General features: G+C 35.9%; 1 protein-coding gene across 2 annotated transcripts in view; it reads left to right on the top strand.

Annotated features, from left to right (window-relative positions):
• The window catches only part of LOC150096346 (EF-hand calcium-binding domain-containing protein 4B-like), a 70197-nt gene that overhangs the window by 43544 nt on the left and 6895 nt on the right, over window positions 1–19758 (top strand). For both annotated transcript variants that reach the window (XM_090408991.1, XM_090408993.1), the window contains exons 17-18: window positions 6290–6404; window positions 9778–9888. In XM_090408991.1, coding sequence (XP_090265117.1) covers window positions 6290–6404; window positions 9778–9888 — 226 coding nt within the window. The remainder of the gene's footprint in view (window positions 1–6289; window positions 6405–9777; window positions 9889–19758) is intronic.

Here is a 19758-nt window from a genome sequence, read left to right on the forward strand (position 1 = left end):
GATATTCACGTGAAAGGGGAAGTGCGATTAAGGGTTTTTGATTCCGGCAGCAAGTTAAAATTGAAACGGTTCCTAAAAAAAACTAAAAATCAACAAACAAAATGTATACCAGTAGTCTCAACTCTTTCATATAAGTCACTATACGTTGCTTGTTACACATTGTTCCATTCGGGGATGAAATTAGTGTTTGGGCACGTGTTTGTTCCTCGTACACGGAGCTAGTCCCTTATATTTAAATATGTGTAGCGAGTACTATACTTCTAAATATTTACAACAAAAATTTATGATTTCACTGATTTATTTTCACTTTCTAATAAGACATTATCCTTGCAAATGTAGCGATTTCATAATGGTTTGATAATATTTATCTCCAGTACTTATCGCAGCCAATAAAATTGACTCATTTGATATAACAGTTTTATGGTTTGGTGCAACGCATTTAGGCTTAGACGATAACAAAGAACCAAATGATCAAGTGAAATATCAAAGTTTCAGCAATTCGTTGCTAAGAAAGCGAATTGTTTAGGGTAGGGACTAACCACAGCTACATTTATACTTTTTGAGATCCTACGCGCAACATCATAATGAAACCCCAAAAGAACAAGTCTTTTTTTTTTTTTTTTTTTTAGTTTACTGAAAATAAAAGTCGATATTTCCATAATAACGCATTTCAATGAACTAAAAATAACACAACATTGGTATACATGTATTTGCATTTAAAAAAATATACATATAAAAATAAATCAGTTCAAATTTAAATAAAAAAATTAATAACTAAAAGTAAATATATCTAAACTGATATCATAATTAATCGAGTCTATTACATCTGATTCAATGGATAATAAGGACAGCTCACTTGTTTTATTTTGGTGCAAGTTGTTTCTTAAATAGTTTTTTATTCGTTTCAACATTGAAAATGAGCGTTCAGCACTTGCATTTGAAATAGGCATCCTCAAAAATATTTTTAAAATTGTTTCTACGTTCGGAAAAGTAAACCTTAACCCATCGTTTATAAATTTGTACATATTTTAATTGAAAAATTTTCTTCCTTTATCATTATTAAAATTTGCTTAACTTCTCCAATAATTTTTTTTGAATCAATATCAGCCCCATAGGTTTGTAAAATTTTGTTAATACTAGTCTTGTACTTGTCTTGATCTATATCTTCCTTCAAAAAAAATGTCAAACGTATCTCTTTAAAGATATGTTTGGCATATATAAAATAGCATTTTGCTCTTTCATTAATTTCCAAAATTAGTTTATCGCAAAGACATTAAAAGTATTAACAATGAAATTTTCTTTCCCATGTAATATACGAGTAATCTCATCGTCAGATCGTGAAATTTCGTGAGACATTTTTTTTTGTTTGTTTTTTCACTCTTTCCTTCTCATCTTTAAATTTTGTCTGATCTGCTAATAAATTCGCTTCTTCATTTACAGCAGCAAAACTATTTCTTATCACTAAAATAAAACCAGCTAAAGAGTGTAACAAATTATTAGCTAAAACAAATCCATATCGGGAGCTTGTAGAGTAGAGTTATGGATAATTCAAGTAATGTCTCTTTAATTTCTTTATATCCACGGTTTCAAAGTAATACTCTTGGGGACCACCTCGTTTCACTTAATCTTTTAACTGTTAAAGATTGTTTTTTTTTTTTTTTCTAAATGTTTAAGGAGTGTACTCCATCTTCTTGTTGAAGATGAAAAGTAATTATATACGTTTTGAATAAAACAAAAATACTGCACTGCTTCCGGACAAGATTCCGCGGCATAGTTGCCAATCCAATTTTAATGGATCAAAATTTCACCCCCATTCTATTTTTAATCATGCAATTACCCCCTTCGCTGTTAATCCCTAAACGGCGATTGTAGAGCCGTTAACCGATTAACTGTGGTGATACAACCTTTGACTTTACGTGTACTGTGTTACTTGGAATTTCCTTTTACGGTCCTACGATATTTGATTCCCCCCCCCCGCCACCCTTTGCACAATTATTGTGTCTCTTACCAAAAATAAATGAATTTCAGAGGTGCTAAAATAATCCTAATCCGAAATGACCAGAGATCAGACTTTGCAATGAATCCATTTAGTAATAGTAAATTTGCTGCCCTTTTATTCTTCAAATCTGTGTCACGGAACAAGACAACTTTATGTTCTTTCACTTTACTGACAATATAGAAGACTTTTTTTTTGCGCGAATTTTCAAATATTTGTTTCATTTAAAATATCGTGTCAAATATTTAGATTTTTTAAATAACATTTATTGAAATAAATATGACATTTTGCTTTCTTTCCTTGCAAAATACCGTTATAAAAAAAAATCAGCTAACGCCTTTTTATTCCCGTATACGGGGAGTAGGCGAGGCCATTTAGCCCTATCTAACTTTTTGGAGACTGAGTGGGCAGTTCAATCTCCACTTGTACCAATCAGAGATAGATGGCCCAAGGCTATCACTAATTAAGCGGTACTCGGTGAAGAGAGACGGCTCAAATGTGCAGCCATCTCGTGGTCCCTAACCCTAACACAATATATTTAATGTCTGAAATAATGTGGGTTCTACGGTCGATTTTCTTGAGTTTACAGGACGAAAAACCCCGAGTTTCCGAGAGGAAAAACCTGCTTTCCCGTGCCAGAGATCGACTAACTCGGGAACCGGTCGAAAAAGGCTTAGAAAAATTTCCTCTAGTCGCCGACTAGACTCGAAACCAAGTCTTCCGTCGTGCGGCCAAGCGCCGTGGTTGGCAAACGCCACATCCACTGAGCTACACAGGCTCTTATACCGTTATATGGATTGTAACATTTCAATTTTAGGAACGATTTGTTTTTATTTTATTTTATTATTATTATTTTTTTTTTTTTTTGTGAACAACAAATGATGTTAAATTGCATTACTCTGGGTTTCTGATTGTAAGTATTTCTAATATCAAAAATTTATATCCAATGGTATTTTATCAGCGACTCTTCGCCTTTGTCTTTTGCTTAAAACTGCAACATATTTATTATTATTATTATTTTTTTTTTTAAGGATCCGCATTACTATAATATCCAGTGTAACCACTGTGGATATGCTGAAAGTATAACATGAAGGATATCCTATACGAACTAATTCAAAATGTGTCATTTTGAAGATTTTCTACTGCACCTACCTCCCTTCTCCTCTCCTGGAACTCAATTACATAACTGCTTTAAATTTCTACTACTTTGAAAGCTTTCAGACAGTATTCAAATTCTGTTACTTCGGTTTTTCGTTTTGATAAAAAAATAAAATAAAGCAATAATATTGTTCTGCCGTCGAAGCTTCTAATTCTGTACTATTTCTTTGCAATCTGAAATTTCAGCGGTCTGCTGAAATTGTAAGGAAAATATCGCTACTTCAAAACTGCTGCATAATATCAAAATTAGCCGAAAATATGTACACAACAATTGACTTCATAACTGCCGTTTATTTCGATTTGTAGGGATTTTGATTGTCGGAAACCAAGAAAGATGAAATGCAAAAACCTACAGATTAAGTTTATAAAAATTATGCGTTACATGAGATGATTCTCTACAAAACAAAATTTAAAAGTGCGAATCTTCGCGCAATCTGTGAACTAACCTTCGAACTAAGATTATGAATAAAAAAGAAAAGTTAATTTGGAACAGATGGAGGCTGTATTCAAACGTTAACGTGAACGTTAACGGGGTGCGAGCCGTTTCGATCGACTGACCAACCTTAAAATAAACCTAAATGCCCTAAAATATATATATAATTTTTTGAGTAAAAATAGCCAATATATTTAAAATAAGGGACACTCCTAAACAAAAACAGGCTAAAATAGCCATAATAATAATAATAGAGTTTAAGAGGAGTAGCATGGGAATTTTCCCAGAAACAATACCTATAGTCAAGTGTTATTTTCAACGTGAAAGATTATTGCCCCTTCTAATAAACATGATAGTTAAACTGCGCTTCTTATCCATGTTCCTTCAACAGGTGGGCAGAGTATTATCCAGGTTTGCTAGACATGTATAGACGTCCAGCAGAGAAATGGTACGCTTACATACATGAATTGTATGGAATGTAGGAGTTCCTGTTAGTTTTATATTCTAAAGAAAGAATAATGTATTTCAAATGGAAGCGGGAGGCCTTACAAATTTTTCAGCGGCCTCTAGTTTTTATATTATGAATTTAATATTTAAAAATAAGTATTTTATTTTGCAACTATAACTGTGCTTTATTTTATTGTTCTTTGCGAGGAGTAAGGTTTTAAAATGTGGCCCCCTCATAGAAGGTGAGGCCCTCAGCTTGCGACTAATGGTAAATGCGGCCCCCTCATAGAAGGTGAGGCCCTCAGCTTGCGACTAATGGTAAATGCGGCCCTGGGACTAACGTAGGATGTAGTGGAGAGGATGATCATTACTAGACGAACGAGATGAGCATGACCACCTATACGACTCTTCAGACAACCTTTAGAACTTTTATTAGTTATATATGAATATATGTGTGCTAAATACTACGTGTACTAAATGATAATCAAAGGTATCAAAAATCAAAGTTTTGGATTAAATTAGGCAAACGTCTCTCAGAAACTTGTGAAATTTAAAGCAAGCATTGACGATAATCCTCCCTCACACCAAATCTTTGCTTTGTCACTTAACCATATTTGTCATATTCGCTAGCTTTAGATACTATGAAGGCTTACTAATAAACGCGAGGAGCGACACCACACGTCTTTCTTAATAATCATTTTTCTGTTCCCACTGTTTGAAGAAGAAGCTGGCTTTAGAAGAACATGTCAACAATTGATCATATCAATACCCTTCATAGTCTGGTTGAAACTGCATGGGACAAGGGAACCTTTATTGCTGTTTTGGGGGATTTTAAACAAGCATTTGATTCTGTCAGCAGAGGAAAATTTATTCAAATATTAACAAAGAAAAACATTGACTATGAAATACTAAGATTTGCTTCAAGCTACTATCAGCATACAAGTACAGTAGTTCAATATAAGAATATCACAAAAAAACCCGAAATCAAACGAGGAGTTATGCAAGGATGATCACTGTTCCCATGCCATTTTAACATTTCCATCCAGATCGTATTCTTCAACAAAAGGAGTCAAAGTCAATGGAAAACCAATCGTACATATCACATGCGCAGATGATGTAGTAATTATAACAGATAATAAATCAAATCTCTAATACCAGCTTGTCCAGAAATACCAGAAAGTCTTTAGAATTGCATTGGACTTTCAAAGCTGTTGGCATATAAAAGAGCTTTGGACAGAGAAAGGTGGCTCTTATCCGTGTGGGACTCAACCCGTCTTGTGGACGGAAGGGAATAATAATAAGAAGAAAGCATAATAAAATGTATGGTGTCAGCTTTCCTCATAAGGAAAACCCAATTCCCCCCCCCCCTCCTCCCAACTATTGCACAGCATCAATATTATTATTATTATTATTATTATTATTATTATTATTAATACTTCCAGGGAGTCCAATGACTCATGGTGGGAGGGCACACTACTCTACTTCGCTAAATACATCTCATCCTCTCCACTACTACTTAATTCTCCAACTACATCAACGCCATCTATCGCTCATCATCACCAACAACAGTATATTTTTGTCTGTAAATTGTGTTTGTTCTGAAGGCCGATTTGTCTGCACGCGGGATGAAAAACCCGAATTTCCGGGAGATAAAACCCTGCTGCCACCGTATGAGATCGGTTAATTCACCTTGAACTGAAAAAGCCCATATAAGGATTCCCCTCGTCCAGGGCGTTGTACTTTTGACATTACGATATCTCACAAAAAAGCCGTAAACCTTCCAAACAACAATAATCTAATATTAAACCCATTGACTTGAAAGGATTGAAGTTAACCATGCGATCTTGTATTATTGAGAGGTTTTTGGGTTAGGTTACATAATACTGCAGATAATTTATTAACTGTTGCATTTGTTTTTGAACCATTTTGCAGCCGAAAATAAGAAATCTAATAGATACTTAAGCATTTGTTGAACTGGATTTGACAAAGTCACACATCTCTCGTTTAACTGTTTCGTATATTTCTCATGAGTGAAATATGTGTAGTGGGTTAATTATATTTCAATATTGAGGTTTAACAGCATAAGAATGATGTATGAACTCTTGAGTTTAATAATATGGTTTCGAGCTCTGGCGAGCACGTGTATGTGTGATAGTTTTTATTAGCTTGAGTTCAGTTCGCAAATATAGTAAATATTTCAGTTGTAGTATATCAACCGGGAGTTTTGAAGTCTACATTTTTTTTATTTTGTTCAGGTTCCGAAGTATTACCAAACAGTATTTTAGAAAAGCAGACGGGATAGTTATTGTATATGATGTGACTTCAGAAATCTCCTTCAAAAATGTACGAAATTGGATCTCCCATGTTAAGGTAAGCGTATCAGTTAAACATTACTTGGAAAATGTATAAGAACGAAAGATGATTATTTCCTGAATAATATCAAGTTCACTACAATACATGATTTGCACTTGTATCGATCTTGTAATGTTAATTCCAAACTATTGCAACTTACTTCTGTCCTTTTGTGTGGCGCCTTGTCAGTGCATTCGCGACATATGTCGTTCGGAATTCGATTCCCGTCTAGAACACAGGATATTCTTTTCAGTTGAAGTTGCATTTCCAGTCTTCTGCGGAGGAAGAAGTATCTTCTCTACCGGCAAACTTCGGTTTTTCATTCCGCAAAACAGGCGAAGAGTGGGAGAATATGAATACATGTTGTGAACAGACATTGTACATTTTCTTCGTAGTATTCTTGTTTCGGGTGCAATTCCATCCAACCCAACCTTTGCATAGGATTATCTCTACGACAATTTCTTGCTTTTGAATTTTCTCATCCTCATTACAATCAAAACTGAGAAACATTTACCATTAACTAAAGCACCTAACCTTCCGTGAAAATAAAAAAAAGCCCTTCATGTGTGACAAATAATTTGAATATGATGAAACATTCCTGATTTAGTAACACAATCACTCCTGGTGAAAATCCAGCATAAACTCAATACAGTCCAATTACTGGACACACGCACAACCTCGTTGTGTTTCCAGAGTGTAAAATATTAAAATTTTTTCACCATACAAAAAATTCAGATATTATTAACTTTTTAACTCTTCATCTACAGGCTTTGAAGAGATTATTCTTTCCAAATTCATTAAAGTCAATGCCGATATTCTGTCTCACGTACTAAGCTGTTATCTGTTTCTCCTTCCTCTTTGTAGATTAGCTTGAAAAGCTGTTAAAATTTTGTGAGCTAATCTACAACAGAAATATCATTTACCAAACATCGCACAATATGCTAAATTATAAAAAAAAAAACATATTTTATAGCCAGTTAATGTTGTAGTCGTTGATATTTCATATAATAAATTACACTACTGTGGATTCAGAGTAGTGTAATTAAAAAAATCGACTCTTAATTTTTTTTTTAACAGGACTACGTGAGAACAATTTGAAACGCTATAAAATTATATGTGTATGTGCAGTTTACTTTTGAGTTTGTTATTTCTAGGCAAAGAAGCTAAAACAAGAAGACAGATACGACACCCTATGATTAGGTATTATGATTATTCTCATTCAGACAATCTGAATCAGTATCATATTGCACAACGATTAGGTTTTTTAGGGAAGTTTCATGAAAACGTCATGTTACAGTTACCATAGGAGGGTATCACTAGAATGGTGTTTTTAGTTTTCCTCTTAGCAACTGGTCCTTATCTTTATATTATTTAACCATTACAACATGGGCACTGTACATGTGCTGTCATCAAAGGGAAACTTAAATTACACATTTAAAAACCAAAAGACTATTTCTGTTTTCCAGCTGTTACGCAAATAAAATATGCATTTTGGAAACTATGGGGTATTGAATGTGACCGACTTAAAACCTGCATCAGGGGCGAATTCTCCATGATTGCTATGCTTGCTGCGCAAGCTCATTAATTGAGAAAGAAGTACTATTTATTTGTTAATAAATGCACGCATTTATAAGCATTCCATTTAGGTTTTTATTTTTGTAGACAGAAGACGTCTCAAGCTTAAGCGGCAATAATTGAGCTTTGCGTTGTGTATCGAAGGCCGATGCTTGCTCGTCTAGTCAAAGACGATGCTTGCTCGTCTAGTCAAAGCTGCGCATGAAATCACAGCACTGTGATTTCATGCGCACGCATAGCCATTTCACGTCGTCTCACTCTGTTGCTTGAACACAGGCCATACGCAGTCAACGTTGCTCTAGCCAGTGAGCTTCATCCAGCCTTTACAAGTGTGCGTGTTGCTTAGGAAAATTAAGTTACAACCAACTTTTTATGACGATGTTATTGACCAGTTCATAAAGAAGAACAATAGGGTAGAATTTGTATTCAACTAGCTAAATTGGAAAAGACAGAATATCATTTGTAAAATAAATGTTGTATTTGTTTGATTAAATGTACATAAATTTCTAAATGTATAGTTTTAAATGGTCAGTAATTCATTATTCAACTAATTAGACTTTAATCACACCTCTCACTCCCTGAATAATAATAGCAAAAGAGCAAGCGTGAATTTCAAGACCAGCAGTCGCCCCTGCTATCCATAGTTTAGTTGGTATAGATGAGCCCTTTGGATGGAAATATCCTGATTTGAACCCGTCTTTTCAATCAAATAGTGAGTTAATTGGTCTTATACGGAGGTAAAAGTTTTTCTGTTCCCTTAGAACAGGCAAATCGGTCCCTTGAACACGCAGATCTAACTTATCTTTTTGGGGAAAACCAGCAGAGCGTAAAATATTTTCAGCCAGCCTAATTAAAAGGCAGAAATTTATGATTCTTCAAAAACGTGTAGGCATTCTAAGTTTCATTTATTTCACGTCACATAAATATACAATTTTGTTCTCTGTTTTTGTCTGTATTTCCTCTTTTCCCCCCCTATTGGCTCTGTAAGTACATCTTTCTTTTCTGATAATATCTAATCTCCAGATTAAAAACTCTTAAAGACTCCCTTGCAGTTTTTATCTCAGATCGATAGTATCTTTATGAGTAACCTAACTGTTGAGCAAGCCAAACAGATATTACAATTTTATTGTTTTAAACAGAATAACAAAAAGGACGAAAACAAAACTTCTGACTCTTCGGGATAGTGTCTTTTAAATCGGTCAAGTTCAAAACTCATGTTCATAATTCTTCATAACTATCCTTTTCAAAAACATGGTCTTCTTAGCGCAAACGTTATTCACCTGATTGGTAGGAAATATCATGTTCATTTCCCTCTTGTACTTTTATCTTCTTTTTTTGTAGTGTGATTCTGTATATTGACTTCTGTTGCTTGGTTTAGTAAGCAAGTTAGTTTATTATTCTTTCAATCCATGTCTGAAATATTGCCTGTTTTAACTACAATGATAATTTGCTACGCAGGATCCTGTGACTATTAGATTGTAGTGGATGTTATTACTTCCAGCATACATGTTATATTATTATTTACACGTGATGAAGCCATAAAATTGAAAGGGCTTTATTTCAGGCAAAATAATTATAGTGCAGATTTAGATTCTAATATGTGATATTTAACATTTTAATATTCCCCAATAATCACAGCATGTTCTTCGTTTTCTGACATGAAAGATTCCAGTGAAATAATTAAAACTTGAACACAAATGAAGCAACATTTTTGCTTGATTTGTTTCTTATGATTATCAATTTTGTTTATGAAACCCGTAAAATATGCAAATATGGTTTGCTGCAATATAATGTATTATTCTTATTTTCTCTGAAGGAAGGAACCGATGACTCTGTAGTGTTGGTGCTGATCGGAAACAAAACGGACCTCTGCAAAAGTGATGAGGACAGGGTGGTGAAAAAGAAAGACGGAAGTTGGTTAGCGGATGTAAGTATGCATTTTCTATTGTTTTGACGAAATTCTTAATTCGCTGTTTTTTTTTTTTTTTAAATCGATCGGAATAGAACGATGACAACTGGGAAAAGAACTTGCCATCTTGTTTATGGTGTGTCATTCATTTATTGTTTAAATAATATCCAGTGAAAGTTTTCCCATCAAAATTGCTGTCAATCATTCTAAAGTACTCGTGTACTTGAAGCACAACACGCAACTTTTATCAGCGAAGCCGCCAGCAGAAGGTGAAAAAAAAAAACGATCAAGGTACCAGAGATGTGTGTTAATCGTGATAAGAGAACGAGGACACCTGTCCGCAGTCATGAGATAATTTGGTGTCATCAACACGTCGAGATAGTGTGCGTTTAGGAACGCAATTGTAAACCAAAAAATCCCAGCTTTTGGTGTCCTCATGGAATGATGTGCACAGTTAGTAAACTTGAAAGTTTAATAAAAAGAAAGGCTAATAATAATTGAAAAGTAGAATTTTCTTTCCTTTCTAGCGGGAGAACATTCGTTCAAACCATTATATTGTTCAAAACATTTCTTCAAAACATTGTTCAGAACATTTGTTCAAACGATTGAGAGCAAACATATGTTTGCTCTCAATCGTAATGAATTCTAGAAAATTACTTTTCTGTTATTTTAGTGTGATTTGTTCACTAAACCGCTTATAGTAGCCTTCAACACGTTTTTGAGTGGAATAGTTGTATAAAACCATTCAAGTATTTTACGTATATTATTCTTTCTTAATATACCATCCTCAATTTATTCTGTGTTTAATAATCTTTCAACAAGCAAGTTAAATGAGTGTCTTTCACCCCTACCGGCCATGGTGGATAAATAGTGACACCAAATTCCACTTCTCATCCATGTTATTCAATAGGCGTTTCAGAATCGTATCCAGATTTAGCTGGGGAGTTGAAATGCACTAAGTACTTAAATGATTTAACTTGTTCTAGATTGTTTCCTTCCGTTTCCAACTTAATTTCTTCTTTGTATTATTGCCATTGTTTCATTCCTAAAATTCAATCTATAACAAATTTACGTTTTCATCGGAAATGATGTGGGAAAAAATCTTCATGGCTGCTTTATAGAATTTAAGCGGTATTTACCTCAATAAGCAGAAATAAACTATTTAAAATATATATATGTATAGTATATGTATAATATATGTATAGACGAAGCCGTTTGGTCGGAAAGACCTGGGTTCGATTCCCGTCTATCACGTGAGGAACCTTTATCTGGTCTCTCTGGAATAAATGTGAGTTAACCGGTCTCATACGGAAGTAGAGGTTTTTTTTCTCCCGGAAATTCGGGTTTTTTCTTCCCTCAGAACAGGCAAACCGGCCCTTGAACACACAAGGATCTACAGTAAAAAAAATAATAAAAAAAACATACTTAAAATTTGTTATTGGAGGGCAAAACCTCAACTGCTCCTAAGGGGGGACGGATGAGGAAAATTGGGGGAACTCCACACGCAATCAAACATATTATACATCCGGTACTATACAAATACCACTGAAAATAATGAAATTTTGAGCATAAACTTATGAAATAGCAGTTGAGACCTCAAGTCATGGAAGATTTGTTTATCCCATGCCTGGAGAAAATTGTGACTCCATGGAGATGCCGGTATTATTATAATAATAATAATAACTAGTAAAACAGTCCGTCTTAGAAAAGGTGTAAACATTTGTAAATGGATAAAAGTTATATCACATAAAATACGCAAATAACATTGTATCATTTACAGATAAGGAAGTAATCTTAAAAATATAAGACCTGAAAGCCATAATAACTACGAGGCCCTGTGCAATGAAAATAAATGTTAGCAAAACAATGTGAATAGATAGAAACCGAAAACGTAAGTGGAAGGATTGAACAAGTTAAAATATTATTATTTATGGGCCTTAATCATGGAATAAATTTATCCCATGGAAAAATTTATACTGGAAAAATACATTCTCTCTCTCTCTCTCTCTCTCTCTCTCAAAAAAAAAAATCCTTTGATATAGATAACTCAATCGGCATCGACGATGTTTTTTGTTTAGAAAAATCTGGGTTCGAATCTCATCAAACACAAGAAGACTCTTTATAATGACTTATAAAGAGTCTTCTTGATAGAAGAAGAGAACAAGTCCATTTTTCTTGTTCTCTTCCATTTTTGAGAATTGCTAGTCTCTCAGTAAACATTGCGTACACTTGTGTGCTCAGAAGGAAATTGAAAGAAAAAAATCAGGAGGAGCATAAGTGGATTAAAGTTCTACAGAAATCTAAATAAGTTGGTTGCAGATAGATTGGACTCGAAAGTTTGCTCTTCATGTCTTGGCCTACCGCACGCGGATGATAATGATGATGAACATATTGCTTGAATACCCTTAGTTCATTCGGTCGTATAGGGTATGCTTTCTTTAGAGCTTTTAACTAATGCATTAGTTATTGGCCCTGATCCGTGCCTACCCTTGATTCTTATACATACAACATCGGTCTCTAGCTGGACCGATGTTATATAGCTGTATGCTGGACCGTTTGCATAGATTTTCTGATTACCGTTTACCTCAGTGCTGAAATATTGAAGATTTCAAGAAATTTTACAAGAGCAGTCTTTAAATCTTATACAGTTCATACCAATATATTTAAGGTATGAAGATATAAGGTAAATTTAAGGTATAAAGATATGACGGAGGGATGCTTAAGGGTCAAAGCTGTATAAGTGAGAGGAGACCTCCGCATAGCCTTTAAAGGAATGTGGAGAACCGACCAGGGCTTCTGACGTAATCTCCAATCCTCACCTCGTTGTACACCCTGTTGGGTATCTACCTGGATACTGAACGAACGAGAATGGGCTGGCAATTTGGGATTTAGCCGACCAAATTGTATTCTTATTGGCTTAGACCAATATATTGTATATTAACTTGTATATTAACCAGTTAAACGAGTCCCCCGTTGTTCTTGCCAGGGAACCAGTGCGAACAGCGAAACGTCAGCTACTGGAACAAATCCTAAAACACACCCCAACTCAATATCATAAGAATTGAAGATCGGTACTATCAACATAAGAAGCCCGAATGGCAAAGAAATGGAGCTAGCTGAGGAATTATATAAGTACCAGATCGACATAATAGGAGTGACTGAAACAAAAAAGACAAAAACTGGTGAGATCTTTCTGAGCAATAAATAGAAAATGTTATATTCAGGCAATGACAATCAAGGAAAAGAAGGAGTAGCCATAGTATTCAACACAAAATACGAGGCTAATCTTCTTGAATGGCAGGCAGTCTCAAGTAGAGTGATGTGGGGGCAAATATCAGAATGGGGAACTGGACAATGAGACTTATTTGTGCCTATGGTCCCACAGAAGGTTCTCCTAAGGTAGAAGTGGAGGAATTTTTTGATGCTTTAGAGAAAGCAACTGACACAATGAAAAATGAAAAGTCGATCCTTGTTGGCGATCTAAATAGCAGAGTAGGAAATGATTGTCAGACATACAAAAATATTTTAGGAAAATTTGGAGAAAAGAGCAAAGCTAATAATAATGGCAAATACCTGTTGGATTTCTGCTCAGGACATGGACTGGTTATTACTAACACCATGTTCCAACATAAAAATGTGCACAAATTCACATGGAGAGAAGAGGCAAGGAATAAGAAAAGTCTCATTGACTATGTTATTGTTGATAGTGATGTTTTCTCCCTGGTGCAGGACACCAGAGTGTACAGAGGATTTGAAATTGGAAGTGATCACTATTTAGTCTTGAGCAGGATAAAATTGAATTTCATATTGAAAAGAATAACATGTAAGAAAGTTTTAAAGCGAATAAAAGTTGAGCAGCTCTCAGATGTGAACTGTAGACTAAAATACACAAAGATTATTGAAGGAAAAATGAAAGAGTTTGAGAACAGGAAACAAGCCTTGGAGATTCAGTGGCAAGCCTTGAAGAAAACCATGATTGATTCTGCCAGAGAGGCATCTGATGAGGTTGTCTGCAAGGATAGAAAAATCAGAACTTCCTGGTGGACACAGGAAGTTAAAGAGACAGTGAAGGAAAAGAAGAAAGCATATCAATAGTTCCTGGCAAATAAGTCAGCTTTTGCTCTTAGAGAATACAGAGACAAATGTAAGAAAACTAAACAGTGTGTAAAACTAGCTAAACAAAAGTCATTGGAAGACTTTGGTAAGAACATATAAAATAAATATCACGAAGGTGGCAAGATATTCTGGAGGTTGTTGGGGAAGCTTAGAAATGGAAGAAAGAGTGTTGTAAAAGGAGTTACAGGTGATATGAAAACTGGAGAAAAAGATATCATTGAAGTATGGAATAATTAATTTGAAAAATTGCTAAATGAAACTAGCAGTGATGACAGCACAGTGATGGAAAACACTGACCAGGCATGCAATTAGGAATCCATATCCATACTTAAAGTAGAAAAAGCCATAAAAAGTCTGAAATGTGGAAAGGCAGCTGGAGTAGATGATATTAGACCAGAAATGCTCAAGTATGGAGGTATAAACGTTTTACAGTGGATACACTGCATAGTTCAGAGGGCCTGCACAGAAGGACGAATGCTAGATGATTGGAGTAGAGCTCTCATTGTGCCCATATATTAAAAGGGAAATAAAACAGAATGTGAGAATTACAGAGATATTTCTCTACTAAGTGTTCCTGGTAAGATTCACGCCAGTGTACTCGAGAAAGGGTTGAGAAGGATTGTGGAAGAGAAGCCTGGTGAGGAACAAGCTGAATTCAGGCCAAATAGAGGCTGTCATTATCAGATATTCACTTTACGACAAATAGTTGAGAAGTCATGGGAATATAACAAAGATCTGTATTTAAGTTTTGTAGGTCTGGAAAAAACATATGAAAAGGAGGTGCCAAGAGAGAAGTTATTCAAAACGCTACAGTTCTATGATGTCAGTCGATCATTATAACAAGCAATACGTAGTCTTTATTTGAGTTGTAAGTCAGCAGTTAGAATAGAAGGAAGCACGGGGAGATGGTTTAATGTAAATCTGGTGTCAGACAAGGATGTACATTATCACCTGTGTTATTCATTATCTATATGGATTACATTATTATTATTATTATTATTATTATTATTATTATTATTATTATTATTATTATTATTACGGGCAACTCCAATGAGTCGACAGACTCATCGAGGAAGGCCCTAACATCATGTCAAAAACCACTATTCTACATTCACACAGTATCCATCATACCTTACCTTGAACTTATTCACGGTCGTATCACCCACAACAGACTCTGGCAGCTTATTCCACTCATTCACCACTCTCCAAGTAAAAAACCTAGCTCTAACACCCTTGTTAACCACATTCTTGTCCAGCTTCCATGCATGGTCCCTAGTCCTCCCACCACCAGTCCTATTTTCAAAAATATCTTCTGGATTAATCTTATAGAAACCCTTCAGTAATTTGAGTGTCTCAATCATATAACCCCTTTCCCGCCTATCGACCAATTTTTGCAACCCACAAATTTTCAACCTATTCTCATAAGGTTCATTCCAGAGACCTGCTATCATCTTGGTCACTCGTCTCTGGATCCTCTCCACTTACTCCCCATCACGAAGAAACGCTGGTGCCCATAACTGGGCAGAGTAGTCCAGATGGGGTCTTATCAAGGCTCAATACAGAGGAACAACAACTTGTTTGTCTCTGCATGTTAAAGTATTTTTCAGAAGATAAGTGATTTGATGAACTGATTTAGTCACTTTTGCAATGTGCCCCCTAAACTTCAATTCCCTATCCACCAACACTCCCAAATCTCTGGCCTCATCAATCTCCTGGAGTACGGTTCCACCAATGTGATATACTGCTACTATTCTTTTCACCCCAAAATGCATAACCTTACACTTTGTCACATTAAATTGACATCCATTTTTCCTAACCCAGTCCTCCAAACTATCCAAATCATCCTGTAAAATTTTGACATCCTGTGCACTCACAATTCCTCTACCCAACTTTACATTATCAGCAAACAAGTGAACACTTCCTCTCAGATACTTTCCTATATCATTGATGAACAAATTGAAAAGCTGTGGTCCAAGAACAGAGCCCTGCGGCACACCACTAGTCACAAGCCGTCTTTTAGACTCCACTCCTGAATAAACCACTCTCTGGTATCTCTCCATCAACCACCCTCCTATCCATCTCACCAACCCTATATCCATCCCCATCTGCTCCAGTTTACTGATTAGAGTTCCATGTGGTATCCTGTCAAAGGCCTTGGCAAGGTCCAGTAGAATCACTGTAAACCCATTACCCTTATCCAGTTCAGCCGTCACTGTGTTATAAAACGTGAGCAAGTTACTGAGGCATGTTCTACCCTTCACAAAACCATGTTGTCCCCGATACAATATCCCATTTTCATCTATCCAATCCTGTATTCTTTTCTTGACTAATTTTTCTAAGACCTTGATAACGATTCCTGATATGCTAATCGGTCGGAAATTTACAACAGCAGTCTTGGAACCACCTTTATGCAGTGTAACTATTTTCTCCTCTTTCCACCCCCTCGGGATTAACCCAGATCCGAGACTCAAATTAAAGAAAATGGTCAAGGGTACTGACAATTCTTTAGCCGCTTCTCGTACGACACGAGCTGGTATACCATCCAATCCCACAGATGTATTGATATTGAGGTTATGCAATAGACTACTCACCTCCACTTCATTCACCACAATTACCGTATAATCTACTGGTTCATTCATTTCTGCAATGTCATCACCTGGATGATATATTCTTGCAAAGTGCTCACTCAGTAACTCAACTGCATCAACTGATTCAGTTATCACCCTACCATCGGCATTCTTTAAAATCATTCTGCCATATACATTTTTTCTTTTACTTGCAACATATCGAAAAAACTGTTTAGGATTCTCTTTAGCCTGCATGGCCAATGTTCTTTCGTAATCCTTTTTTGCTTTTCTTACCACACTTCTGGCCTGCGCTTTATACCGTTCATATGCCTGCCGGTCACCTTTCTCCTTAAATTCCTTCCATAGTTGTTTCTTTTTTTGAAGCTCAAGCTTAATGGTGTTATTCATCCATTTAACCCCTACTTGATTTATTATTCGGACTCTAGCTATACAGTCAGCCATTGCTTCATGCAAACACTTCTTAACTGCCTCCCATGCACTATCAACTTTTAGTCCTTGCAGTTGTACATGCCATGGCACTGAACCAATCAAACTCCTAAGCTTGTCATACTTTCCAGCCCGATAATTCCACATGTACACTGTCTTAATTGTAAATTCCACATCCTTAGCCACCTCCCAAGCCAAGACCCTATGATCACTCTCACCAATTAGTGGCAATTTGGTCATATTTGTTACAGCCAAATCCTCAGATGTAATTACTAGGTCAAGCACTCTCTGACCCCTAGTATTTTCCATTATATGCTGTCGCAGATAGTTATCCCTTAATAACCGCATAAAATCCAATTCCTTCCTCCCGTGTGTCCTCTCCTCACTCCAATCAATGCGACCATAGTTGAAATCTCCCATAATAGTTACCCTCTTTCCACTCATTTCTTCTATTTGCTTGTGCATACTGTCTTCACCATCTTTTCCATCACCTGGTCTATAGCTGCACCCAATTGTATATTTTGTTCTGCTAGCCACAATCTCACACCAAATGGCCTCAAATGTGCTCTTTTCTCTATCCTGCAATTCAACGTCTATTCTCCTTGGCTGCAGCTCATCAGCTATCATCAACAATACTCCTCCCCCCATTTTATTCTCCCTGTCATTCCTGAACACACTATACCCGTCACATTCAATCCCACTAGCTATATCATCTACAGTCAGCCATGATTCACTAATACCAATAACCTGTGGTGTGGTCTGGAAGTACCAACCATGGCCAGAAACTCTTCCTTCTTGTTCCTAATACTCCTAGCATTAGTGTACACGAATTTAAAAACCTCATTAGCCCCATCCCTACCTTGATGCCTTATAATAACTATCCCATTCTGATTTGTTGTCCGTATTCCCTCGGGCATATTATACTCATTCATACATTCAACTGCCTCCCTAAGGTCTGTATATCTACTCCCCCCCCCTTAATAAATCTAGTTTCCCTAATTTTGCACATCCACTACATTCAGCAACACTTTCTCAAGTCTTCTTACACCGTATCCATTCAAATGCAAGCCATCCATCTTATATAGATCCTTTCGCTCATCGAACTCACTCCACACGTCCACAAATTCCACACCACTTGTCATACATAACCCACGCATAAAGTCATTTGCAATTATGGCCCTCCTTTTAAACACTTTAATATCATACCGCGGAAAAAGACTAATCATCCTAACTCTCTCACTCTTTTCTTTTGCTACCTCAAACAATTCATTCAGGTCCTCTATCATTTCCATTTTATCTCCTTTCAAATCATTCGTACCTGCCACAACAATCATTTCTTTCACCCTTTCCTTTTGCTCTCTAATAGACTCAGTTACATCCTTTATGGTAGCACCAGGTTGGTACGATTTTGTCAAATCCTCTACTAACACACCTCGTACTAACGAGTCTCCATACAGCACTCTCTCTCCTTCATTTTGTTTACGTTCACACTCATACGCTTATTATTCCTATCATACTTTTTATTATTGGCTGGTACACTCAGTCGACTTTTGTTCATACGCTCTAGCTGCCGCTTTGCCCTTTGTATCGCTCAAAGGGTATCGCGCTACATTATGAAGGAAAGTGGTATTAAGCCTGATATAAAAATTGGAGATGTTAATGTCAGCTCCTTGCTTTATGCGGGGATGATGTTATACTTCTAAATAAATCCGCTACAAGTCTGCAAGGTTCCCTGAATAAACTCAATAACTGTTGTGATAGCAGCAATAACAAGACAAAGATAGTAGAAATAGGCAGAAGCATTGAAAATATCAGCTGCATTGTGAATGGAGAACCTATAGAACAAGTAAAACATTTCAGCTACTTAGGCACGATTTTTAGTGAAGATGGTAAATTAAATATGGAAATAGACAACAGAATCAACAAAGCGGTATGGTAGGAAGTCAATTGAATAAATTCATATGGAATAAGAGAGAAATTAGGCAAAACACTAAATTAGCTGTATACAAGACAGTATTCAAGCCAATTTTTAATTATGGATCTGGGTCAGAAGTAAAACACTTGACCAAAGACTAGAGTCCGCAGACATGAGAGTTCTGAGAAAGATTAGGGGCGTGAACAGAGGGCATCAATGGCAGTATCATATTAAAAACGAAGATATTAGGAAAGAACTTGACATTGTCAGCATCCAGGAATGCGTTAGCAGAGCTAATCTCAGGTGGTATGGTCACTTAAACAGAATGGGTGAAGAAAGATTAGCAAAACAAGTGTTCTCTGCAAGGTTGGCAGGGAAAAAGACCCAGAGGGAGACCTACATATAGGTGGATTGATACGGTACAAAGTGTCTTAGATGATAGAAGTATAAGATCTGACAATGTAGCTTTGACAGCTAACAGACTGATTTGGCGGAAAATTGTAGGTAGGAAGTTAGTAATGATGTAAATTTTTCATGTAGTACTCTCATATCCTATACACCCCCTTGAGGGTAAATATCAGGAATTTGATGATGATGATGATGAGATATGATGGAAATGCTATCATTGACAAATCAATGATTAGGTAATCTGCGGCACACAAAGCTAGCTGGAATACCACTTAAAATATGTAAAGATATTAAATTTTGTCTGAGGAATATATTAAACCTAAGTTATGAATGGTGCAATAATGACAAATCTGTACACTGTGATTCGTGATAAACTTTAAAGGGATATTCTATACCTCAAAACTAACGAAAAGATTCAAATAAAGATGGGTTCCG

Source organism: Typopeltis vanoorti, chromosome 19 (genome assembly GCF_054136105.1).
Source record: "Typopeltis vanoorti isolate ZY-2024b chromosome 19, IOZ_Tvanoo_1.0, whole genome shotgun sequence".
Lineage (NCBI taxonomy): Eukaryota > Metazoa > Arthropoda > Arachnida > Uropygi > Thelyphonidae > Typopeltis > Typopeltis vanoorti.